This window comes from Excalfactoria chinensis, chromosome 2 (genome assembly GCF_039878825.1).
Source record: "Excalfactoria chinensis isolate bCotChi1 chromosome 2, bCotChi1.hap2, whole genome shotgun sequence".
Lineage (NCBI taxonomy): Eukaryota > Metazoa > Chordata > Aves > Galliformes > Phasianidae > Excalfactoria > Excalfactoria chinensis.
Genome location: NC_092826.1, coordinates 95,335,140 through 95,363,065, shown reverse-complemented (window position 1 = coordinate 95,363,065; position 27,926 = coordinate 95,335,140). Strand labels below are relative to the sequence as shown.

Genomic DNA, 27,926 nt, shown 5'->3' with positions numbered 1-27,926 from the left:
AGGATCCTCCCTGTTCATGCAACAAGTTAGAAAGGGTTGTCCTTATCTGGTATTTTAGGCCTTACAAAAAAGTTTTCCCACTCTGAAAGGATTGGGTAATGGGCATTTGGTTCACAACAGTCCCAATTTCTCTCTCAGATAATGCAAGTGATTTCCTAATTGCATTTGAGTAAATTAAAACCAAGGCTTGTTCAGAAAAACATACCTACTGCTTTTATTAACAATAATGACCAAGTACCATGGCATATCAATGACTGCCTCAGAATACATGAGCCGTTTTGTTGCTTGGGAGGAACTGACAGGGATTCACCTCCAAAAGTAGGCGCAGACCCTCAGTTTCCAAATGAAATGCTCACAAAGCATGCTGTAGAAAGTGGTAAACACTTAGCTATTGGGAAATAAAGCTCATCCTGGCGCTGTGGATGACCCAGACTCTGCAAGAATTGTAATTTCTTTCTTGAATTCCATCTTGAAGATGGACTTGCAGCAGCTTTGTGTTAAGTGAATTCCCCCTTTACATTTTTTTTTTCTTTTATTTCAGATCATGTTTTTTCTGAGATTGCTTTCTTCCTACCCTAGAAGCAACTTCAAGAGTACTCTTGGTAAGACAACATCCTACACATGGCTTTAGAGCTTAAACAAAAGATCTCTCAGGTGCTAGATTACATGTTTGAAAATGATACTGCCCCACTTCCAAGCTTCCACCTTAGAGCCAGCACTGCACAGCTTAGAGCCAGCACAAAGTGAACTCTTAGTAGGAAGAGAACAAAACCAAAACCAATGACTATTCAGCAAACCTTTAAATGAAGTTGTCCAAGACAAATGATGACTTAGTCCCGAACTGGATTAACTGGAGAGAACCTAAACAGTGAATTCCACCAGCTCTGCTAGGCGAACATCACAGCGCAAAGGGACTAAACCAGTGGCTGACTCATGGCAACTTCCAGAGCCCTAGAAGTGATTTCCAAAGTAACCAGGTCTCTACATTTTGATACAATTACATTGATTTAGTTAGTTTGTGTTTTGATTTTTTTTTTTAAATAATTTAAAAAACAACAATAACAAAAACCCACAGCCAAACCACAGCACAACAGTTTTCTATACATTCCTGAGTTTTGCTACATTCTCATGAGATTTCTGGAATTGCAGCCAACTATTAGTGAGTTCTTTGGTTTGATCGAGTTTTCCTCTGTTTCTTTTTGGAGTGGAAAGGTTCATCTACAGGATATTAATATTAGCATTGATATGGTTCATTGTCAAATCTCACTGTCTTAACTGGAGCTATGCAAAGAGCTATGCTGGAATTTGAATTAAAAAAAAAAAAAAAAGAATAATTATGAAAATTACACATACAAAAACAAAAGCAACTGTGTCAACAGAACTACTGGGAGTGATAATAAGAACTTATGTATTATTTCCAGAATTTTTCACTTGCAAGACCAAATCTTTCAAAGCAGCAATTATTTTTAAGGAAGATAATCAAATAGACTAAGAGGGGCTTTTAAAACATACATATATGAAATATATAAGTGTATATATATATATATATATATATGTATGTATATATTTTAACCATTGAATCGATACTCTTCGTTCACTTAAAAACCATTTCCTGCCTAATGGGTGCAGATAGTTTAATTAACAAACATTGATCAATATTGTAGTAATAGCAGGCACTTAATGCCACTGGGAGAGTAGGAGGAACAAACAGGAAACAGGTTAATTTTTTAAAGTATGGAGCCATAATGAATTTACATGGAAGAGCAAGGATAAGGCATGTTCTCCTTGCATGTGTTCTACATTCAGATTTCCAAATGTCCAGCAGTTCTTATGCATTACTCTAATGCAAGACCTATCCTGCCACTATTCATTCCTGGTATTCTCTCATCTACTACTATAGAGCTTCATCATCCTTTCCCTTATATTAATTTTATACCAACACAACAATTCTTATTTACACAAGGTGCAAAGTACAAGCCCCATAGAGACTCACTGTTTCTATTCAGAAACCCGGGAGTTTTTTGAAGATACATGGCTGAATTAATTACTATTCCATGTTTTCCAATTCAACAATTGATTTTCTAAGGAATTATTAATGAATAAAGTGGCAATCTGAGATTCAGTAACATCTGCACCTTGACTAAACTTCCTAATGCTTAATGAAGAATGACATTCATAGAATCAGAGTCATAAAATGGCTTAGGTTGGAAGGGACCTTAAACATCAGTGAGTTCCCCTTCAATGTGCATGGTTTCCAACTACTACATTAGACTGCCCAGGGCTTCATTCAACCTGATCTTGAACACCTCCAAGGATGGGGCATCTACAGCTTCTCTGGACAGCACGTTCCATTGATTCACCACACACCGACTAAAGAATTTTCTTCTAAAATCTAACCTAAATCTCCCCTCTTTCAATTTAAATCCCTTGTACATTCCATTCTAGGAACACCCAAATAGGCAATCTCAAGATCCAAATAACATTTTAATGCTTCCATCTACTTATCTCTCCTAAAATTATTACATAAACACCATGATTCATGTAGAAAACTCACAAGACAGATATGATTGTTACAGCTTGCATCAACTGATCACTTGCTTTGACAGCAACAGCTCATGACTGTTAGCAGCTTAGAAACCATCCTTTTTAACATTAAATATGGCTCCATTAAAAAAATAAATAAATAAATTTCAAAGAATTTGTTAATGCCATGGTAGTTGGCCAAATTATACCCTTTTGGTATCTCAATTGTCCAGTCCTAGACTGTTATTAAAATACTAGAGAATGCAAGAGAAAAAATCCCAAATGATAACATGTTATGCTTTCTTCAGCAATACAGGTGAGCTACAAGTCTTGCTACATGTTACTGAGGATGCATTTTCATCCCTTCCCATTCAGGTCAGTGAAGGATAGACTCGTATACAAAACGTCACATATGTATAACACTTCAGATTCTTCAGTTTATAAATCAAACACCAAATCCAACTCAAAAAAAAAAAAAAAAAAGAGACAACGAAAAGATTTTGGCTTATTGCCATTAAATGGTCTATCTACAATATTACCAAGCATTGTGAACTAAGCATATGAGGTTTTCAGCTATTTTGAACCGCAAATCTTCTCTCTTGCATTGAAGTTTAAAAGTACAATAAGATTTATATACACATGTATGTATTCCCAATGATTTAGCCAGATATCAGTGCTTGAGTGAACTATATAGCTATTCAATAGAAACTATAAAACATCGATACAAATATAAAGACATGATCAATATAAAAAGCTTATATTTATAAAAAATATTTTTAGGTAACAGTCTTCCCCTGAGGGTATACCACATAGTTGGATTCATAAATATTGCTCTGCACTGCAGCTTGGTTACCGAAGTTCAAAGTTCAGCTCTAAAATGAAGTGTAAATAGCTCCAGTCACCTGACATGGCCACAGTGGTTGCCTCAGGATATGTTTCCTAGCTTGTTAGAGTGATAAAGACACAGCATCAACAGGGCCTCCGAAAAATCTGGAGAAGATTCCTTCTTCCACATATGGAAGATACGAGAGCAGGACCAATGGGCAAGCAAGCACATGTCACGACTGGGCTTTCCCTTCTCAAGGGCAGTTCACTGATTTTTCTGGACCCAGTCCCAACTATCTTCAGTCTCCTTTCTGTTCTTTTCAGCCTCAATAATTTCTTTGTACCTCCGGCGGAAGAAACCCATCTGCAAATGAAAAAGAGATTATGGTGGTAAGTAACAGTATCATTAAATTGAAACTTACCTTGTCAGAAAATGTTGTGAAAAAGAAAGAAAACAGCACCAATGTGAATGTCTAATTTCTAAGCCTGGAATCATAGCTCCTTGTTTACACTAATATGAGATCAAACTGTGTCCCAAATCTTTGCAAGTCCTCTGCTCCCTATAGTTCAACTACTCTAAGTCCTCTTACATGAACGAAAACTACAAAAGAAAACTCCAGATATTTCTAATAAACATAGATCAGAAAAGGCAAATACAGATTTATTGGTATCAAATAAAAAATAATGTAAAGTTTGGATCTAACCCTAAAGTACAAGCTAGCTCTTGGGTTCCAGGTCAAAGATGCTGGAGTTTTATGAACTGTGCTCAGTGTCCACAAATGCATGGAAGAAAATTGATCAGAGAAATTCAGTAAAACTATCTATCTGCCTTTTTAAAAACTCTTAAGGAAAAGCCAACGCATTCTATCGCTGGTACTTCATCATGGTTCTGAAGATGTTACTTTAGCGGAGATATTCAAGACCCGCCTGAACGCCTTCCTATGCAACGTGGTGTAGGGAGCCTGCTTTGCCAGGGGGGGTTGGACTCGATGATCTCTAGAGGTCCCTTCCAACCCCTACAATTCTGTGATTCTGTGATTCCATATTTCCAGAAGTATCAGCCATGGAAATAACTATAGGTATTCCTCTCTTCATACCAGTAATCTAAATTTAGATCTCAAATTTTCTACTTAATGATAATCTGTGTTCAGATGCTTTGGAACAAACAGGTAGCTTCAGATTCTCCTTTTTGCTAGATGATTTCCCTTGTCTTTTTCTTAACAGCTGCATGAGGTCAGAAGGCAAACCAGAAGTCTGATCCTAAAAAATGCAGAGGAGCAACAGTAACATCTTCCCAAGTGTTCAAACTGCTGTAAGGCCTATTCTTATTCCCTAGACCCTTGTGATTATTGGGGAAAAAAAAAAAAAAAGCAAGCAGTTTTCACTTCAGTTTGTATATAAACTCTTATATTTCTGTTATTTTGGTGATTTTTTCCTTTCAGATTAACACAATTATTTTAATAGACTTTGGAAGTATTCAAAAATAACTCCTCAAACTTAGCAGTGCACCATGGAGACAACTGAATCAATATTTTGTTCATCATAGTTAAACATTTATATAACTCCTACCACTCCAAACCTGTTTTCTTAACTCCTACTGAGTAAAACACAATGCTTTAGTCGTCTTCTATCAGTCAGTTATTGCCATCCCTTATTCCCAAATAAACAGGAATATTTTGTGCTGTTATGTCACTGCTAAGTTTCTGTTAAGTTGAACTTTCTAGTTTCAGTTCTTTAGCAACTTTAAATTTTCTGAAAGTATATTTTAACCCATGAGGTTCTGGAAGACAGCTTGTTTAAAATGATGAGTGTGCTCATCCAGCACAGCTTTGCAAATCGTAGAATCACAGAATACCTTGGGTTGGAAAGGACCTCAAAGATCATCAAGCTTCAACCCCACCGCTGCATGCAAAGCCACCAACCTCCATATCTAATACTAGACCAGGCAGCCCAGGGCCCCATCCAACCTGGCCTTGAACACCTCCAGAGACGAGGCATCCTGCCTCTCTGGGCAGCCTGTTCCAGCACCTCACCAATCTCTTGGTAAAGATCTTCACTCTGACATCCAACCTCAGGACCTGACAAGTAAGCCCCAGCTGCCTGTATAATTCATAGCAACATGACAGCAGGCACACATCAACTTCACAGCACCCCTTACCTCCAGTATTCAGCTTCTGTGCACAAGACATGGATATCTGTGATCCCAATTTTATAGAGATTGGTCCCATGACCTTACAGAGGCCATGACACATACTGAAGTCAGACCTGAAAAGTGGTTTATTCAGTCCTGCACACAAACTATGAACACAGCCTCTCGCTCATCCATAACAAGTAAAGCTTTATCTGCTACAGTACATGAAAACACACTGATAATGGTCTTTCTGTTTCATGTTCTCACAAGGAGGATACTGTCAAATTGTGAAGAGCCATGACTTCCTCACCTCTCAGTATCTTTAAGAATAGTGTTATCAGGAACACAGAAAAAGCAATTTAAGAGTTTAACTAGTTTTCTATTCTTCAAACTTGCTCCCTGACCCCCCCTGCCCCCACCCAAATAAATAAATAAATAAATAAACTTCCATCTCCTGTAGCAAAAAAACACCATTACTACTATTTTTTTTCACTACATCTTCACTTTCACTACACTTTACACTTTACTTTCACTACAGGTATATAAGTGCAAAGGATGTATTCTGAGAATAAGACCTCAAGATGGCAACATCTTGATAGGACATGGAGGGGATGGATGTCTTTAAATTAAAAGAGGGGAGTTAAATGTTATGAATAAATTCTTTCCTCAGAGGGTGGTGATATACTGGAACATGCTGACCCAGAGACATTCAAGGCTGGGTTGGATAAGACCTTGGGCAGCCTGATCATAGATTCATGGAATCGCTCAGGCTAGAAAAGACCTTAAAGATCATCAACCTAACGATACCACCCTAACTCTAAAACCCTCTGCTAAACCACGTCCAAATGGTTTTTAAATACATGCAGGGATGGCGACTCAACCACCTCCCTGGGGAGCACATTCCAGTGCTTAACAACCCTTTCTGTAAAGAAGTTTTTCCTGACATCCAACCTAAACCTACCCTGGCACAATTTCAGGCCATTTCCTATTGCTCTGTCACCACTGAGAATCCTACACATTACAGGAAGGCTGGAACTAAATGATCTTCAAGGCCTCCTCAAACCTAAACAGTTCTTTGATTCTCTGATCATAAAATCTTAGTAGAATCCTACTGATGCCAGCATACTTTGGATCAACAGAGAATTAAAGCTAATTGCAGAGTTTCTCCTTAGATTTTCACGCTCCAATATGGAGACTTCAGTGAATTATTTTATTGGTAGAAAATTAATAAGTTAGAACCTCCTTCCTCCTCTGCTGTCGCCATGCTTCTACCAGTGGGATTCATTGTAGGTACTTACTTTAGTCTTGGGAATCTGCAAATACACCTTACATATGGCCAGGGAGCAGATGTGTTAAAGAAGTGGGTGCCATTTTTGTATTATCAGGTTTTGTAACAGACCTACAAGTTCTGCACACTGAAAATAAAACTGCCAGGGGACTCGGTTTCCTAAGATTAACAAGAGAAGTTCAATTTGTAGCTTTTAAAAACAGGTTTTAAACCCCTAAGGTTTCCATCCTTCATGCTACAACATCCTTGGTTCAATAAAATCCTCACTTGAAGTTATAATCAAAATTATAGAAAGGCTTTTTAATTTCCTCTAGGGCCAAACAAACAAAAGCAAACTCCCACTGTTATTTTAATAAAAATTGTCTGTTTGTGAACATCTGCTTCAGGAATTATCTTTAAAAGTTGGTTACGACAGTTTTGGTATTTTACTATTTCATTACTGGATACATAATGCTTTTGTATAGCTTTTCATTGGGGCAAAAAAAAGTGAGCTCAGTACCCGAATGAAAATTAATGAAGCATGAAATCCTGCATCTACAGGTGATTCCACTGTGAAGCTGTGTACATTCACTGGCTGTAAGTGTTGTGGATGATTCAAAATTAAGTAGAGAGCTTAATTTATATGCAGCAGAAATGAGAAACTGGACCACAAGGATTTTTTATTGGACATTTTTAAAGTAGTGTTCAGGATCGGTTAAATTTGCCATCCCTAAAAGGCAAAGGTATGCTTTGTTATGGGATACTGTTTCTTAGGGTCAACATAGCATGTTTCCACTTAATGAGACAGAATCCTTCTGATCATCAGAAAGATTTTTTTTTTTTTTCTTTTTTGTGATGGCTGCAAAGTAATCACAACATTACCATGTCTTCATAAGAGACCACACAGTGCACATATCCATCTCCTTACAACAAACAGATTTCAATAAGAATGACAGCAATATTAACCCATATGGCAATGGCAGACAAGTGCCTGTGACAAGCTGGAAAGAACAAGTGAGTTTAACGTGCTGGAGAAGGGGCAATGAGGAGGATGACACATAGATAAAAGCAAGAGAAACGGTGCAACATGGATACAGAGGATATACTGTATAGGATATGCTGGGGCAGGAGTGACATCAGAGACCTATTGCCTCAGGCATTTTTTGTACTAATGTTAAGGCCCTTAAGAGAACTCAGAAATCCCAGTGAGGATAACTGGGACTCAGTCCCAGATTTCAAACAGGGTGAAGAGGAGAGATCACCAGCTATAGCAGGAGGACTGCTGTAATGGCATTTGTAGAAGTGGCATTTTCAACGGACCAGTGCAGAGGCCTCCAGCCTGATTCATGGTCCATGATCCTCTCATATTGATCAATTCTCCCACTTTTTGCTTTCCATAAAGACAGACACATGCATGTGTGTACATATGCATGGATGAATATGAAGCCCAGGTCTGTGACCCCACCACACAATGTGCAAGTGCACACCACTGCAGGCAAGGAAAGGACTGGTGGCAATACTCTGATCAACAAACTTGTGCCTAGGGAAGGCACTCATTAGATGAAGAGCAATAGAACCTTATTACAGGAGGCAAGGCGAGAGTACCATAGGAAGATAAAGGGATATAATGGAAGGAGTCAGCTACCAAAGGCAATGCAGGAAAGGAAAAAAGCAAACCCTAGCCAGAGATGGGTGAAAATGATCTGAGAAGACTGAAGAGGCCCTTAGTTTTGGGCCTTTTTTTTTGGGTCAGTGTGACTGAAAAAAAGTTATCTACAGTGGGGCACTACTCAGTTTGCCTCATCCTTCATTCTTAACCCTGACAGAACTCACCAGAGGGTAACAGCTATGCTGGGGCACCAAGTCCCAGCACATCTTCTCTGCGTGGAGATAAGAGAGGACAAGGAGGGAAACTGAAGTCTTCTGAAATATAGGGACAGTCCCAAAATCCTGGGGCTATTATTGTCACTCCCAGTGGATAGATGCCTTACACCAGGAAAAGAGAGATGGACAGAACTGTCTGCAAATAAGTATTAGAGCTGCTGAAAATAAGGAGCTTACACTTATTCTTAAGTGAGTTATTCCAGCCTTTACACCTTTTTTCTAGCAAAACCTTACTGCCATCTACAGTATATTCTGAGCAGAAAGCATCTTTCTGGCAAAACAGAATAACAAAGCAACAGAAAATCTGTGTTTCTTGTAGTCTGGGGAATTACACCTGTTAGTGTGAAGTTATATCTTGTCACGCGACAGCACTGTCAAGTCTTGAGTATTCAAATCTTGAGTATTCAAAGTCTCTTTCACTAGCATTCACAACTCCCTTCTGCTGCCATGTCAGTTCTAAATCTAAATTCTCCAAGCACTCACACAAACTGAACATCCCAGCCATAATAATTCTGAAGTGTTAAAATCATAACAAATTACTGTCTTTTTTTCTGCTGCTATTTTCTGCCCTCCCACCTGCACCTCCACAGGCCAGTCTCAGCCTCAGCCCCAAACTAATAAAGAGTGAAATAAATTTAAATGTGGGCTATAGAAGAATGGTTAGATTATGTATTTCTTTAAACTAGTCATTTTCTCATTATCATCATGCATTAAGAAACAAGATAAGAGCAGCTAGATCCTCCTGTAAAATAATACTATAACCTGACTTTAGTACACTAGTGTTTGCAGACTGAAGAAGGAATACAGGTCTGTGAACAATGTTCAGACAGAATCTATAATATTATCAGAGACCTTTGCCACTAATGTTGATCAGCAAAGTATACATTTTTAACTACATTCCTACCATATCCTGATATACTAAGCTGCACACAAAGAAGTACTGACTTTTATCAGCACGCAGCTTCTGACAAAGGTCTTCTAACAGATTATATTGATGACAGTGTAAACCAAGAAGAAAAAAAAAGAGAGTGAAGTAAGTACTGATGTGCTTGTAGCTCAGAAATAAAATAAAATTTAAGAGCCACTGAAGGAATCTCCCACTGAACAACACCTGGATTTTTTGGGTTCAGTGCCTTATTCACAATCCATCTTTATTATATAGTTACTTCACTACAGTAAGCACAATGCAGTCATATCTGAACAGCTACAGTCTGGATTTACATCAGGAATCTTTTACTGCCCCATCTCTTTAGCCTAGGCATAGGCCCCGAGCCATTTACTTTGTGGCCCTTCAGAAAGAACTGAACAGTTCAAAAAATGTACAGCTAATCACACCTAAAGGGAGGCCAAAAGCTTCATCCCCAGCAAGGTACCACCAGCTGGCAGGGCAGCAGCACCCCGAATCCCTGCACAGCAGATTGGTGCTGCTGGGACTGGAAGCACCGAGCGTTTCCCTTTGCAGAGATCAACTGCTGCTTATTATGTGAATCTCATTTTACTACTGTTAAGAAGGAAGGGGAAAAAACAACACTTTGCACTTGGGTTCACGTGGCCCTAGATTATTCTGGTACATAGCCATCTCCAAGAGGATGCACTATTTCCTTCCTCCCAATTAAAGTACCCCTGCCACAGTACAGAGGGGTCATGAACAGATATTGTGGATCAACTTTTCCACTGGGGACTGGCAAACTGCCAATGCCTGGGCCTCCCTGAGAGGAAAAGGCCTTTTTGGAAAGTAGCCATAAGTACTGGCTGGAGTTTAAGGAGAAACTATACATTTGGGAGGAAGGATGGTATTGTGGTTAAGGTAACATGAGGACTCCAGCGGTCTGGCTTGATTATTCAGTCTTCCACTGACTTTCTGGGAGGCAAACCTCTTAGCTTTTCAGTAATCATAGTATCATAGTATCATAGTATCATAGTATCGTGCGATAATGTGGGTCCTCATTTGCTCAATTAAACATGCAAGAAGATAAATACATATGCTTCAAACATCACCATTTCAAAAGTAGTTGGCGGGTGAGCGTGTAAATAAAAAATGATAAATACACATAGGAAAACAAGGTAACGAAAAGCTGGGCAGTTTGCTTAACAGTAAGCCCTCCTCTACAAAAACTCTATTTAGCTACCAAGGAAGAATCTGACATCTAGCAGCTGTATCTAATCCCAATTTATTGCTATATGTGTTGCTATGCAGAAAAATGAACAAAAAGGTGCAACATATCTCCTAACTTCTAAGTTCGTGCGGACTGGCAAACTGAGTCAAGATATGAGTGTTGGTGCCTGGAGTGAAGATCTGTAATACTCCATAAATCTTAAAAGGAAATCTATTTTCCATGACTTAGTAGTAAAACAAGCACAGTTTTTAAACACATTTTTTCTCAGACAGTAACTTTGCGAGGCTGAAATAACAATGAAAAAATAACGTGCTCTTTTTTGCTAAACTTAGCTCATGCAATCATTAAATAAACTACTAACGTAACCAAATGCTTTATGTCTGTCTCCAAAGCCAAGTTTTCAAAAAATATAAGTAAGGCTTAGTACTCTGATCAGATAATGCAAATTCAGAAGAGCCATATACATGAAAGAGACCCATTTGAGTGATAACTGCTTAGAGACAGATATCAGTACAGTCAGTCTGACACAGTATTTCAGTATTTTTTCAATATAGAGTGTCTTGCTGTTGTCACTCATGCATATGACATGGAATTCACCATGTGACAAGTCATATCTAGAACTGTGTAGCAAACCCACACTGCAGTGCTTGCCCCACTCTAAACACAATGTCCAGCTATCAATGATGTGTTCCTCTAACCACCACTCATGCAACTTTTCTCCCAGGAGCTGTTCATTATTTTTATGGACCTGCTTGCTAAGGAGGTGAAGAATAAAGCTGGCAGTTGTGGTTTCCACCCCTGGCATACCTTTACCATGCAGGTAAGATCTAGTTTGCCTCAAACACACTGCTAGCATTCAATTCATTTATGCATATTCAAGGGCTGCTCTGAAAGTAATGCCTCCTATTTCACTACATTGACCCATGATGTCAGAGACAGATGCTGGGAGTATGGCAGTAGAGACTGAACCTCTCCATCAATATTCTGTTACATTTTGTAGCTGTGTGATGGATGGCAGCAGAACGGCAGTCCTACAAAATGTTTTGCAATAAAGACCATCTGAAGCAAATGTGTGTCACTGAACTCCTCCATGCAGAAAAAATGGCATCCATTGTCATTCACTGATGCTTTCTGAACGTCTATGGAGGCCAAATAGTGGATGTGAGCCCAGTGAGGTGGTGAAATGCTCCAGCAGTGGTGACAGTGGGTCACCTTCATGGGTGCAGACTTTTACAGGTGTAACATGCAGGCTCTTTTTCACTGCTGGCAAAAATGCATAGCTAATGGTGGTGGCTGTGTTGAAAAAGGGTGTTTTGTAGCTGAGAATTTGCTTCATCAGACAGTATTCTTGTGCTCTTTGTATCTGTTTTAGTTTCCATGGAAATAAATAGAAGGCATTACTTTCAGAGAGACTTACATATTTTTCTCAGGAAGCTCTGTTCTGTGGAAACAAAGAGAATTCCTGTGACTGGGCTTTGAAAGATCCTTCAGCACGGAGAATGAGAGCATGAACTTCTTGCAGGATTGCAACTGTGTATAGTAACTTGCATGACAGATGTTGCAAGCACACTTGTAAGTTTAATCAAAAAGCAAACTAACCAACATTAAAATCCATAAACACTTCCACATGGTTTAAAGATATTTTTTTCCCCATTGCAAAATTTTACTGAGTAGTTTATTTTTAAAAAAGTCACAGAATGAACCCAGCCATCATCCAAAGTTCATCTGTGATTATCAGTCTCAAGAACTGGAAAGAATACAATGTTTGCTGCAGATATGTCTGGACAAGTTATTATATACTGATTTCTTTTATCTCAGCAGGGAACAGGACAGCAATTAAACATATCATTCCTTAAAGTGCAATTAATATAAGATATCCATCAATCCATATTTTCCATTTATTCTCCAAAGAAAAAAAAAAGAAAAACTACTGAAATACTTCTGGCTTTCTTTGATATTCAAGGACTAAATGTTAAAGACTACTTCTGGAATCAATAAAATGTAGATTTACAATCCTATTTTGATAGACTTGATTTGCCAAATGTATATGAATTAAAGCTGTACGATGTCCATAATTATCTGAATAAATTATTTCCATAGGTTTAGCTGAACCAGGAGGAAATGGCTATGGCTGGTGTAAGTCATAACATAGCATTTCCCACTCTCTGACACTGAGCTTGAAGAGAGAATTCAGACTATGCAGGTCACATTTTCTCTGCTCTGGGTGTTTGGATCTGAGGGATGCTAATGGCTTCCAATAAACACACATGTTGTATTCCAGCAGCAGGGAACCTTGGAACTTTAGGTACTTATTTGCAACTTTTCAGTCTACACACATACTCTTACTGATCTGGGCTCCTGAAAATGATGGCCGTATTTCTTCTTTTTGGAAAGACAATTCAAACCACAACCCAACCTCTCTCTTGCTTGTGAGTTCAATTTATTCTTGTGGTGACAGCTACTTAGCTGCAATGGCTGGGATGTTCTCACAGTGACCTGGCAAGCAGAGCTCCCATTTGGAGGACACTGAGACCAGAGGGAATGCTCAGCCATGGTATTATTACTGTTGTACATTTACATAGCTCATTTTATCCAGAAAGATAACAAAGGCATTTCACAAGTACTGAACGCACTACCACTGAAATGTTGCCAGCCCTACTCTTGTGGGAGGTGAACAAATACTACATGGTAGACAGCAAATCCACCAAGGAAGGCAGTGTTTTAGCTACATTAGTAGCATTAACCATTTACTTGGCTAAGAATATGTAAAATGCAAAGATGTCTATATCCAATCATGCTGTCATATTTAGTCAAATATCAAAAAGCAATCATCCAAATAACCTACTTCAAAAACAAAAGAAGCATTTGAGTCACTGTTACCAAAATAGAACCTGTTTCGCTCTTGGGGGTCTACAAATATTTAATAATACTCACTTTGGTCTCAAAATAGAAACTATATAAAACACAGCTTTGTCTGTTTTTTAAGAACATCTGCCTGGGAAAATGTTATTTGTAGAGATAACCAAACATTGCCACTGCCCAGTTACCTCAAGGTTTCCAAGTTGTTAAAAACACTGAAGATTCATCCATGTTTGGGATGTAACATGGGTTTCGTTTTCAATGACAGAAGCTAATCATCATGTGATTGAATTAGTAGTGGCAGTAACAGGATAATACAAAAAAAAAAAAAAAAAAAAAAAAAAAAAAAAGGCAAATTCTAGATAGACTGTGCTAGCAATATGTATGAAAAAACACATGTAGTACCCTTGAGAAGATTACTTATTATGTATCAGGGAACAGTTTACATGAAGCAAACATGTAAACGGATAAGCTGTGGAGCACAACAACCAAATTCACAGTTTACCACAAAAACTCCACAGAATGCAGCAATTTGAGAAGTACAGAAAAACAGACATCAGAGAACACGAATTAAATACTTTCATTTTCAACTGACAGTTGAGTTTTGTTTATGGTATGTAGCTCCTGCAGGTAGGATTCAATGAGATGATGTGAACAATGAGATAGAAACTGTACTGAAACACAGAAGAAACATGAGAAAGAGAAACAGAAAAGAGAAACACAGACATCTCTTCTTTAACAAGTTCTTAGGCAGCTCATACAGAGATCTACATCTTGACAGGAACAACTTCTGGCCAGGCTGGATGTGGCTCTGGGCAGACTGGTCTAGTGGTTGGCAGCCCTGCGTATGGCGGGAGGGTTGAAACTACATGATCATTATGGTCCTTTTCAACCCGGGCCATTCTATGATTCTATGGTTCTGTGATTTTGAAATGCACCCTCCCCATAACCAGACCCTGTTAAATGCAATAGCAATCTGAGCCAACTGCATTGTTTATCTGAATTATTATGACTCAAAGTATCACCCCAGTACATACTGGTTTATTCTTGGAATTCCAAGTGCAGACAGGAAGAGGAATGCAAGTTACAAATAGAAGCAACTTGCACCAAAGATACAGAACGCCACTAAGTTTCAACAGGCTTCTCCTGTCCCCAACTCCACATTCTACATTTGATGCTAGACAGACATGATAACAGTCGGGTTACACCACCCAGACAGAAGGCTTCTTTTTTTTAATGAAAAGGGTTCATCCTGGAAAGATTACGTGAAGGACATATTTATATACATTTATAGACATGTGTATTTCCCCTCACAGAAAGCTAGACTTCTCCCCTATACTAAAATCCAAGAAGGTTTTGTGCCATAATGGCACACGTCTATGGTCTGAAGAAAAAAAAAAAAAAAAAAAGCCACAATTCTAAAACCTGATCTCCAGGAACCAGGATAGGGGATGGCACAAGGACAGGATCGGAAACAGCAATTAGCCTCTGCCACCTGAGCTGTAGATGAAAGGGAAAGCAAAGATCTTCAGGCTTGTAATACAAGATACATAGAAAGGCAAAGAATGAAAGCAGGTTTAGGCTTTCTTTTTTCCCCTCTGCTGGAAAACAACAAACTGTATATTTTGGCCCACTGTATAAAGACAAAATGTTTGAGGCCCTAAGAAAGGGAAAGTGTCTCCTTTCAAACGGGGAAAAGAACAGTTTCTATCACAACAGGCGAATTTCAAGTTAGCCTCGGATAACTTCAGGTATTTCCTAAATGCTCAAACAATATGTGAGGTAATGACAAACACTGCTTGCACCAGAATGCAAGGGTTCCTTCAAAGACACTTGCGCAGTCACAGAAAAAAATATCAAAATAGGTTATGAAAGCAGTAAACTCAAATGCACCTTTAGCAAAAACTTCCTAGGTTTGTCTGGCCTTTTTTTCTTAAAAACAAAAACAAAAAACAAAGGAACTTCACAGTTAATTACAAACAAAACTGAAAACAACCACCTTTGCATTTCAAAGCTTCTCCCCTTAAAACTGCACCAAGAGACAGTGACATCCACACATACAGCCTCTGCTTAAGTGAGGATTTCTTAAGATCAGTATAGATCAGGAACAAGCTTGTTAGAAGCCTGGACAAAGTGTAAGCACGCTCAATGAAAAACTGTCTTCACAGTATTTCTCTTACAACGTACAGAAAGTCTTCAAACTCTGACTTAAAGGAAAAGAGCAACTAGCACATAAGGTAGACATCCTGAAGAGCAGTAATCCCTTTGATAATCAAAAAACAGCATTTGCTTGTCTTTCTTCTGTTTGCAATCCTGCTGAAAATCCAAGGGTTAGAGAGAAGAATATCTTACAATGTAAGGGACAGCTAGAATATTAGTTCTCTACCCCAAGAGCCCCAAAGCTATAGAACAATTCTAGAACTTCTACAAATCAGACACTGTATACAACAGGTACAGGCTCGATTCAGAAATAAACTTGATTTCCATATAGATCAGTTTAGATAGAAGTCCAGCTCCTGTATTAAACATGTCACAGAGAAAAATAGATAGTGTTACTACTGCTTTTTAATACAAAATCTCTGTTTTGCAACTCACCTCCACCACTGGCTCCACAATATGACTGCTGCCCAGACATCCATCCTGGTACTTGTTAACACTTTACCCTCATGACATCCTCTGAGCACAGATCACTTCTTTCCTTGTTGTGAACTTTGTCTAAGCAATATGGATTGAATGACTCACTCCATTTTCAAGCCATTTCAAGCACTACTATTTTTGTATTTTTGTGTTATAGTATAACATTTACTGTGTCATAATATATTACACTTTGGTTTTTCATTTGCCAATTCTCCTCTGATTTACAGGTGCATAAATCCACCAGGTTCTTGTTCTCATGTATGGCTGCAGCCCTAACTATTGAGGGAGCAGTGTGTGAAACAGCAGTCCCCAAAATAATCTAGCCGCCTTTTTTTCTCTTCTGAAGCTGCCAGTGCTTATGAAACCCTGGGTTCACTCAGCACATGGGTAGTTGTCCTGAAGCAAAGCAGCCTCCTCCTATGCTCTACTCTCCAGAAGCATCCAGAAGCCACCAAAGAGGCTCAAGCCAACCTCCGTGGGTAAAAAACAAAACGTATTATTGTTGGTATCAGCGTAAGAACCCCTCCAGCTCCTCTCATGTTTGGGAGACCAAGGGCAAGACATGAGCAGGGAGCATGAGATGCACTGAGGACAAAGCAGAAGGAGCAAGGACTCATTCCCATGGATGCCTGTACAGAAGCATCCAGATCAGTTGAGCAGGAATAAATAGCCAAAAGAGTTGGGATTAAAATGGGGCTATCCAACAAAATGTGCAAAAATGAGGTAATTCTTGCCAGTCTGCATTATGCATGGCATCTCCTGGAAGACAGAGGAAGCTGCTCAGTCCATCTGAATCTGTACACACTTAAACCAGAAGAAATGTGGTGTCTACACCAAGTACTAAAATAAACAAGTAGAGAAGTAATACCAGTCAAACACCAATCAAGCTCATGCTATGCATATGGATAAATAAGCTTTCAGTGAAGTCTGTCTGCAAAATGTTGTTGTGTTCAAGAACTTGCCTGTTGTGTTATGACACCTGAGGTCCAACCAAACACACAACAAGAACGTCCCTTCCCTACCAGGCCATGACACAGGCACTGCTACCAGAACACAGCTCCCTGATAATGCGGTTCTCTGGCTCTGTTTGGTGTGAAAAGTCACGTTTCAGGACCACAGCTTAACTAGCTATTTTCTTAATAAAAATAAAATTTAATTTATGCTCTAGTCCTAAAAACTTGTGTCATTTCTAGCTATTGCTAGCAATTCTGCAATGTCCAAATCTCCAACTAATTCACAGCTATTTTTTCACTCCACAGTTAAAAAAAAAACGAACAACAAACCCCCAAAACTTCAGTTCTAATATATTTTAGGCACACCCACACACACCCACACACACCCACGCACATACACACACATACATATAATCATGGACTTTTTCACATGCAAAATTTAGGCATGACTCTAGAATACACTTGGCCCATTTTGCTTATCAAATATTTACAGTTAATTAAGATTCCTCTTAGGATGACAACTTTCCCATGTCAGTTTTTATCTCAGACAACTTTAAAACTGTCAGTAACTTTAATAAACATAGAAATCAGTGAGTGTAAAGTATTACTTACATATATTTTAGGATCCAAAGATCCAAACTAAGATTTAAATGGTCTGGCTGGTACCAGAAACTCCAAACTTTCAATCACTTTTCATTAAAACAAAACAGTAAGTTATTTGTTCCTTAAGCAATCATAAAATTCAGTGGATGAAACACTGGTGTGCAGTTGATGAAGCCTTGCTATTACTGTCATCTCTGCTATAGGACTGTTGGTACCATCTCACCTTACTTTGCTCCACCATTGCTTCCTGCATAAAGAAAGGGCTGTATTTAAGCCTGTAATTAATTCTAATTATTTGTGGCTGCTATTCAGTATTTCCCTCAAAGCTTTCATATAGCAAAATGGCAATTTCTTCATGTATTCTTAACTGATTCCAGTAACATGCAAGAAGGCTTGAGTTTCAAGATTATGCCAGAAAACAAAGCAGTGTATACATCCTAGTATCGACCAACAAGAGAACTTGCATCAGATTCTTGTAAAGCCTCAAGGTGTGAGCTGCATCTCCTTTCACCTTGCCCATTTTCTAACAGCTTGCTAAGTACATTTCTATCTTCAGGAAACCAGCAAAACAAAATGAGTCATAGAGGTATCATCAGCAGTAAGACCTTCTTCAAAAATGTCACCAGGATGCAAACCCTGAACCTCATCCAATTCCACATTTTCCTGTTCTCATTCTGACATCTTAACTAAATTTTTTATGATCTTTTTGCCACAGAAAGCAAAAGCATTTCCCAAATGTCAGAAAAACAGAAGTTTTAAGGTATTCAACAATATGGTCAAACACTGTTTTCCAAATGAAAAGCACTTTCTATTTTGACCTGGCCGGTATCAGTGTAAAAATCTTCAAAGCTGAACATAAAAATGCTTAAAATCTATAGTCCACATAAAATCTACATAATGCTACAAAGCAGATGCACAATCTAAAACATAGCTACACAAACACTTGTATAATCTACTGCCAGAATCTCACTGCCTGTTTTTGGCCCAGGTCTGTAAATCCCTTTTACGGCCATGCACAAGAGACACGTCCTTGTACAGCCCAGTATAGCTACGGCCTCCAGTCCCCACACAGCCACTGAGCAGAGCTTGCAGTACATGTGCTGCTCAGCAGTGTGAGGCAGGCTGCTGGCCCTTCGCCATGGAAAGCAAACTCAGGTTGGACTAGTTCCCATGTGTGCATTCAAGATTTACTTCTCTCAAAGACTGTCCCTGACCTTGACCATGGCCTCTGAAATTTATGGATTGGTAAAAGGGAACAGAGGAATGAAAACACTTGAAGTTCCTAACCCTACTTACTTACCAACACCAGATGGCTGCTGCTGACTGTCAGCAGCAGCCCAGTGTTACTACATAACTGTGTCTGGGTACAAGAATTTTATCTTATCAAAGATGGTGTGAAGGTTGGCTTTTAACAGGTCCTGGTGCCTTTTGTTCAAGCAATGCATTTTACCCACCTGGAATTCCAAGAGACCTACAGTTTTTGTTCTTTCCCAGGCCTTTACTTCTTGAAAGCAGTAGCTACCAAGTGTTTTGTGTTATGCATGCACCCAATCTTTTAGCTGGTTCAGAAAGATTGACCTGAAGAATCCTTTATGAAATCAGCAAGTCTTGGGCATCAGAAAAATGTGCCAATTATCTAAGTGTGAGAAAGCAGGTTTCATGAGGGATCCTCCTGAAAAAGTAGTGAAGGTTTTATTTTTCAATATCCAAGCCCAGAGAATCCATTTTTCCACTTCTCTACATCAGGAGTCTTAGACTGTCCCTCATAAAAACCTGGACATTAAATATTCTTGTTGGCTGAACAGCTTCTGTAATGGAGTGGACAATTATTTAATTCTTTGAGCAAACAAACATTAAATGCACAGAAAAATTAAAGCTTTTTTCCTGGGACCATCCTCAATGTTTATATTGCATCTGTTACCTTACCTTCCATAAGAGCACAGCCAGCAACAGGAAGATGAGAATTCCCACCAGCAAACTGATGGCAATGATCCATCCAACAACATACCCACGAGGCTCCAGATTGTGTAAAGCTTCAAAGACCACCTACAAAGCAATTAGAAAAAGATCTTTTTATGATTGGAAGCTGTATTGCTTTCTCTTGTACTCATCTTATGAAATACACTTCATGGTGGCCTGACTGATCATATTTCATCCATCAAACAAATATGGAATGTGCTCTTAATTTCATGCTTTCCTTTTATTGATTTATTTATTTATTTTAGCCCCCCACAAGAGACTGAAAGCTTCAAATGGAATCTGAGTAGTCACGTGACATCAGCTCCCACTAAGGATAGAGTATATCCACTTCCACTCAAAAAAAACCCTTAATTTGCCTGCTTCTCCATCCTGCTCCTGACAGTGAGCTTCTTCTAGTGCTAAGCCACCATAGGTGCACAAAGCTTTGCAAGAAAACCAGCAGGTCTTGAAGTGGTAGAGATTGGGTTGCCATCCTGCACAGCTTGTCTTACCATGTTCCCAGCTCCACAAGACACTGCAATACTTCAGTGAAATGCTGAGCCTGCGAACCTTTTTTCCACGAAAAAGAATGGGACTACTCGCATATATTCCCACTGAATACGGACAGTTTCTGCTGTGCTTCACAAGACACACTATGGGAATGAAAGAAGGGAGTGTGCGATCATAGTCTCTTCTGGGAACACCTGCTGTTCTCTCCTTTTGTATAGCATATATGGAAGAGAAAAATAGATCCCATAAAGTGCTTTCCTTAGCTGCCTGCTTTAAGAAGAAAATGGGAATGAATTACATCAAATGTAATCACAATGGGAATTTCCAGTCTCTTGTTTCAATCAAAACCGGTTTCTCAGTGGAAAACTCAAAAGCAGTTCTCTCAAGTAGTGGCTCACATCTTATTTAAATTTTGCAACTTAATATCAAGCAAAAATGGAGAAGTAGCCTTTTTTAAAGGTAGCATGTTTGCCTAATCTGGCTTTGCCTATCTTGGTTTGGTTTGGAAATTAAATAGGTGAATTTTCCTTCCTCCTTCACAAACCACTTTCATCATCTTTGCTTAATAATGCCAAACCCTTTCACAGATAGTAATTGTTAAATCAGCCTTTCATAGTTAAAAACTGATAATCCATCAAACAAAGAAACTAAAGAGCCTATAGTTAAAAATGTGTGAAATCAAGAAATTAGAGATAGATATGCTTATGCAACCCCAGATAACTCATCATAAAAGAGCCACGAAAGACCCACAAAATGCAACCCCTCACCGTTCAAACAGCACTGCATATGAGACAGCAAAGAGAATATGCAAGCCATATGCATGCTCCACCAAGGCATTACAAAAATGCTGCAGCACAGCCCTGAGTTCTCCATCCTTGAAGGTTTCCAAGGCTCAGGCAAAACCAAGGAAGTCTTGAGCTGGTGTGGAAAAACAGTCCTGATTTGAGAAAGATGTGTGACAGGATGACCTCTTGGAGATCCTTCTAATGGACATTTCTCTGTTTTCATAAGGATAGCCAGCCTCAGTGAACATCCACAAAAACTGAAGGCACAGATGATAGAAAACCACAAGTGGATAGGTCTATATTTTGTCATGGTGCTCCAATAAATACCTAAATCCTCCTTCATCTCAGTTTCACAGACTGATGTTGATTAATACCACAGCATTTCTGGAGGTAGAATTTGAATACAGATGATTCACATTCAATAGTTTTTTGTATCAATGAGATACTATCAGTTATTTTGTGACAACAAGACATGAAAACATAACAAATAGTCAGGAATGATAATATACAGACACCATTTTCCAAGCATGTTCCCATAACTAGTATGAAAACAGCTCAAAATAGCTCTCAAACATGGACTAGCTCTCTGAGAAAAAGAATCAGCTCAGCACTTCATACATCAGCACAAAGCCTTTGTCAGGCCTTTCAAGATATCTCAGAAAGTTTCCTGGGAAGCAGAGTTTCCCTCAGAGCCAAGACTCATACAAGGGAAATACCAGACAGAGAGATCAAAGACGAATCTTGTGCCTTCCTCGGATTTCTGAGCCAGCTTGGAAAGATGATCTGCAGTGGCAAACCATTTCTCATTGAAGCTATGGGTAGCATCCATCTTTCAGAGACAACTCAGATGACTAGTTTTTAGATGATAAAGCACTGATGTTATTTTCTTTAGGATACTAAAAGGAAGATAAAAACCTCTTAACATACTAGGTATTGCCATCTTTCATGAAAGGAGACCTTTAAGCAGTCACTGGATGCATGATGGGGTGGTGCCTTCTCTTCACTACTTGGAGATTAAATATTAATTTAAAACAATCTTCAGCACAACAGAACTGTACTTCATGCTGCCAAAACACAGAGTAAGGAATAGCTGCAGAGGTCAAATCATACATCATCCCTGCAGTTTGAAGGTAGAATAGCTTGGCTGTAATCACAGTTCACAGTCACAGCTCAAGCAATCGTAACTAAGACAGCATAGAGAAACAACAACTTCTTATCAGTTTAATTTCTTCTATTAGTCTGGAACCAATTGGCAAGCATAGAAAAAATACTCTGTTCACAGCTTTGTGGTTTGGAAAAGAGCAGGGATGTTGCATATGTTATTTCCTAATCCAACTCAGGCCTTCAAAAGCCGCTTGCATTAACATGCAGACACAGACATGAGTTTTAGCCCTCCCTTAGATGCTCTCTCACATTTTTATGTTCTTCTTATAGTGTGGCACCCAAAGTGCACCCAGTGCTGGAGGTGAGGCTGCACAGCACAAAGCAATGAAGGACAAGCCCTTCCCTGGCTGGGCTGGCAGTGTGGGCCTGATGCACCACCCCTGGGTATGGTTGGCCCTTTGGGCTGCCAGGGCATGCTGCTGGCTCAGGTTCAACTTGATGCCAAGCAGGACTCCCAGATCCCTTTCAATGGGGTGGCTCTCCTGCCTCTTGTCCCCAAAATCTGTACACATGGCCTGGGTTGCACCACCCCATGTGCAGAATTTGGCACTTGTTCTTGTACACCTTCATGCACTTAGTGGCTGCCCAGCCCTCACATTTGTCAAGATCTCTGCAAGGCCTCTCTGCCCTTGAGAGAGTTAACAGCTTCTCCAGCTTAGTGTCGTCCTCAGACTTGACATACACTCGTGTCCTGCATCCAGACACCATCTCCAGACCAAGCCTTCCCTTGACAGATTAAGCACTTGATTCTGTAGAGAGGGTTGTGGCTTAAAAGGCTTAAAGAACATCACTGATTTTCTTAGCTTGCTTTCTGTATTTCTAAATACCCAGTAAAAGCATAGGAAAAAAAGAGGATTTGCACATCTCCTGTTTATGCCATCAGCAAAATATACTTAGTAGTTTTTTCTAGTTGGACCTCCAGAGCAACTTCTGGGAGACCGCTGACATTGCAGAGCACCACCTGGTTACACAGCTACTGCCTTGCAGAAGCCTTGCTATCGAAATCGCAGAGCATTTGCAAAAAATGATGACAAAGTGGGGAGTGATTGCTATTTTCTTTTGTTAACATTGCTTCGGGAAACCAGAAGTGGACCACACAGGGAAGAGAAATCAGGGTTTACGTGAGGACTGATCCCCATTAAAAACAGTTTTATTTGCTTCTTGACTCAAGTGCAAACACTCACGGCTCTGTGCAGGACCAGCAACAAGTGCTGATCACTAACACCTGCTCTGGCTGCTCCAGCCTGCCAGGCCTTGGGAGCCACACAGAGATGTCACTGTGATGACACATGGGTGTCATGGTGACATTTGAGCATCTCTCAATGGAACCCTCAGACAGTACTGCTGGATTTCGCTTGCCAGCTGGCAGGGCAAAAAAATGGCTCATTGCAGAAATGCCTCTGTGTGAGAACTTCTGTCAAACTGAGATAAGAAAAATTAAAATTGAGCCACCTGAATCAGAAATATCTTCTGTTTCTGAGCCAGAGAAGCTGGCTGAGTCCTCATGCTCCCATTCTCCTGATCCTCTAGGTTAGCATTAAGGAACAGCTTGGGATGCTGCTGCAGCACGGATAAAAGAAGAAAAGGATTCACTAACTTTTTCTGATGAAGAGGAAATAAAACAGTTACCTCACCTCACACTCCTTCTGAGGAGAGCAAGGCCAGCATCTCCTCAGAACTTATCTTTCCACAGAAACTCTGTGGTTGAAAGTGATGAATTTAAGATGATATGGTGGGGTCGTGGTGAAAAATGCATTGTCATCAATGAAGAAAAGTTTAAGTTTGAAGTACTGGAAAGGAAAAGAACCTTCAAGAGCTTTTCAGACTGAAAATAGGAAGCGCTTCATTCATCAACTTAATCTGTATGAATTCAGCAAAGTACAGTGTGACTGCAAAAGTTCTCCTGAATTTCTGGCAGATGAAATTTTGCTGCTTATGGGAAGGTACATAATTTGCTCCACACAGAAACCAACCCTTACAGTATTCTGGTGGGAGGAATGGAAGTTCCAAGAAAATATGCCTTGGTAACAGAGGAGATGAAGATGACAGTAAATGTTCTGATCTTCATTTCTTTCTGTGTTTGTTTCTGGATATGTCAGAGGTAGCATTGCAGAAATATGGATAAAATTGTCTGGGTCATATCTAAGTCTAAATCCATGGCATGAAAAGATAAATACATCAGGATATGATGATATTTATTTCAATATATTTGCAACATATCTTGTTTTAGTCAGCCTAAGCTATAGTATTAAATTGACTGAATGACCTTTTAAATACCCATGCTCATCTACAGCAGTTAAGTCTTTGTGTATCTTGTCTTTCACTCCAAATAGATAGCAACTAATTCTTCTCCTATGAGTTTTTCACTTACTTTTCTACTCTCACCCATGCTTCCAGAGATGATCCACAACTGCTTGAACACTGCCAGTGAAGAGTTACCCTGAGGAGACATGAGGTGGCTGCCCCTGCCATGCAGCTCCCTGAATGATAGCCACCTGAGAAGCAGACCAGGTGCCCAGCCCTGCTGGCAGTTCCAAAGATGATGTCACAGAGACAGTAGCACCCATGGGGCCCCTGCCATTCAATCACCTTAAGAAAGCCACCACCCAAACCAGTGCTGCTCCAGCCCTGCCAGACCCTGCTGCAGCAGCACAGAGGGAAATGTGCCAGGCTCTAGCCCACTCCCTGCTGCCACTGAGCAGCAGCCAGATCCTGTCTGCCACTTCTGCTTCTCCACCTCACATGGGACCCAGGTTTACAACTGGCCCACCACAGCGGGAGCTTCCCCAGCACTCACAGGTACCAGAGCAGTAGGCTCCTTGGGCTCTCCTTACCTCTTCCCATGGCCCTGCTAACAGCAGCCATGCTAATGCTACCACACGGGCAGCCCCATCCTGCCCCAACTGCACCTATAGCTCTCGAAGGGTACAGGCAGGGGGTGGGCCAGCCCCCTAATTTAAGACCCACTGTGGACAGCATGGACTGCAGCGCCAGTTACAGGCTGATAAATTGAGAGCTCATAGACAGACAGCTCTGGAAAGGTTTTAGAGTGATAAACGTTCTCCATTCTCATGTCCTTTTATTTATTTGTCTTGTTATGTCTTTATTTATTTAATGATTTATTTAATGATTCTGGAAATAAAACATTTTAATAATAAACCTTTTTACTTATCACGTCCTTTTAGTCATTCTTTTATTTATGTATTCAGTGGTGAAATCACATACTGAATCTGCATTTTGTCCCTCAAAAAGAAGCAGAAGCAACGGTTCTAAAACCTAGATTAATAGGCCTGGCAGCAGCTGAGAGCGTGACTGGGGCAGCAGACGTCTAGTCTGAGGAAAACATGTGCAATGGTCATAAAACACGGAGAGTAATATAGACTTGTTTTCAGACTGACCAGTTGCCAGGAAAAGGCCATGAAAAACACAGCTGACTTGACAATGTATGAGGAGCTTTAGTTTCATATTTATCTTTTGCACTTCATGCTGTAGTTATGGGAAGCCTGGGAGGTAGCTTAGTTTGCCATGCAGCTGGAAGTAGCTCAATTGTCAAACATGTTTTATGGAATGTAATTGGCCTACTGTATCTGAAACACTGGATGAGAATGGACAAGGGCAAGTTCTATCTGTGTTAACCACTTGTTGTATTCTGAGTTGTTATATTCTGGTCTTAATGAACAAATTAATTTTTTTTTTCTTTTTTTCCTTGTGGTGCCCTATTTCCATAAAGTATGCAGGCACAAACTTAAAAACAATTGAGCAGGAATGCCACAAATATCTCAACCTCATACAGTGCTTAAGTTCTTAGAAGTGCAGGGACATCCTGATGCACTGGGACTCAGAATGGCAAGAAATATAGCTCAGAAGTATTTGGTTAGAAATTAGTAATGTATTTCTCTTTGTTTATCCAGACTAAATTAATTTTATGCACCTATATCATGAGGCCCAGAACCAGATGTAATTGTCTCCCTATCACATTGTAACTAGAGAAAGAAAACCTATCATACCCAGTCACATCAAAATGTATCCAAGTCAACAGAAATAATTTCTGAAAATTAAATTTCAAAGACTGCTTGGTCTTACAGAAATGTAGGTCACTCTGCAAGTACTGTCTGTATTTATTTGTAGATTGCAAAGACCTTTTCAGATTTACCACAATAAAATGCCTAAGAAAATATGTTTCGCTGTTAGTGAACACTTCAATAAATAGACTCAAAGGTAGTCCATGCCCAGCCATTCAGGAGCTACTTCGCAAACGGATATGGTACAGCGGTCTGTGGTCAGTGAAAAGAAAATATATTGGGATTTTAAAACGGAAGGGAGGAGTATGAACAAATATATTTTATCTCTTCTGTCTCCACTTCCAGCACAATAGTTGTGGCTTGTAACAACTGTTGTTCCCTTCTGCATTCCACAAGAAAAGAGAGCAGGGAAAAAATGAATACCTTGAGCCAAACCACATGTCTAATTTTTTTCCCTTAATGTGACCTTATGCAAAACATACAGCAACAGACAAGCCAACAGACATATGGAAAAAGCGTAAAGGAGAAAGCAAATAGAACTCACAATAGAAAAGACTTGAAATTATAAACTGATGTTACATGGCTACAACATGCAATTCATGCTCCTTTGCAGCTTGGGCTTCCCAGGAACTAAGAGCCAACTCCTGTTTGAAGATTAAGGTAGCTTCCCAGCACACACACTATACTTCACAATCACTGCAATTCAAGGCTTGATGAAAGGTTTTCCAGGAACAAGAAAAGGACAGCATTGTGTCGTAGTGTTGTTGGGGTTTGTTGTTGTTTGTTTTTTCCTTTAATCATTATATAACAGCGAAGTACAGTGGAGCTTGCATTCCTTGATATAAGCGTTTCCTAATTTTGAATGTTAAATAGTAATCCTATATATTGTGCCTATCATTTTGACATTCTGAAGTCATTTACGGGTTAAAATACCTGGCAGAGAGATCCTGGCTTCTCCCATTTCAGCTGGGGCATGAGTATCACAGTCAGGTGGTACTTCAGTTACCAATGATTTCTTGACATAAAGTTTCAAGATAAACTCTGTGCTAGCTGCAGAATTAGAGATATCTAGCAATGTATTAACAGTCAGGGCTGCAGGTCATTTGTAAGGAACGTTCCCAGGGAAGACAGGCTATATTTTTCAGTTCAGCTGCCAAGTCTATTTTTTCTAATGTTCTTTAGGATGTTCCAGAAAAGTGACACAGAAAATAAAACAGAAAATGAGTCCTGTGATGTAAATGACCTTTTTTTTTCTTGACAATTCTAATAAAATTAAATGATGATAGAGAAAGTGGACCCTGTAGAAGATCTCTGCTCTCTGTCTGAAGGTAGTAGATGTAGGTTCAAGTGTTTCTTTGCCTCTGGGGTTTCAAATCCAGTATCTCCTAGAAGAGTACCTTAATGTGTGATGTCTGTCTCTTCCAAAAGTGCTTTGAACTCAATATTCCTATACTAAAACCACAACAGCACTCACTGAAATGAAGCCAGTAAGAGAATGGTTGCATGGATTGATGGTATTGTGGTCACTAAGAGTAAGAGGATAACTGAGAAAAAGGATCTAGATCATGTTCCAAGAATACACAGCAAGAGGAGAAATAGAGATTGATCCTCATGTGAGATAGAAATAGGAAATGACACAACAAAATTTCACTAGGCAAAGAGAAAGCTGAATTTGAGTATGGCATCC

At 39.5% G+C, this 27,926-nt stretch overlaps 1 protein-coding gene across 1 annotated transcript in view; it reads right to left on the bottom strand.

Moving 5' to 3' along the window:
• Positions 1–538: 538 nt before the first annotated feature.
• ITGA9 (integrin subunit alpha 9) overlaps positions 539–27,926 on the bottom strand; it is a 222,037-nt gene continuing 194,649 nt past the window's right edge. The window contains exons 27-28 of the mRNA XM_072329513.1: positions 19,726–19,845; positions 539–3,712 (exon numbers count right to left, since the gene is read on the bottom strand). Coding sequence (XP_072185614.1) covers positions 3,614–3,712; positions 19,726–19,845 — 219 coding nt within the window. The 3' untranslated portion in view covers positions 539–3,613. The remainder of the gene's footprint in view (positions 3,713–19,725; positions 19,846–27,926) is intronic.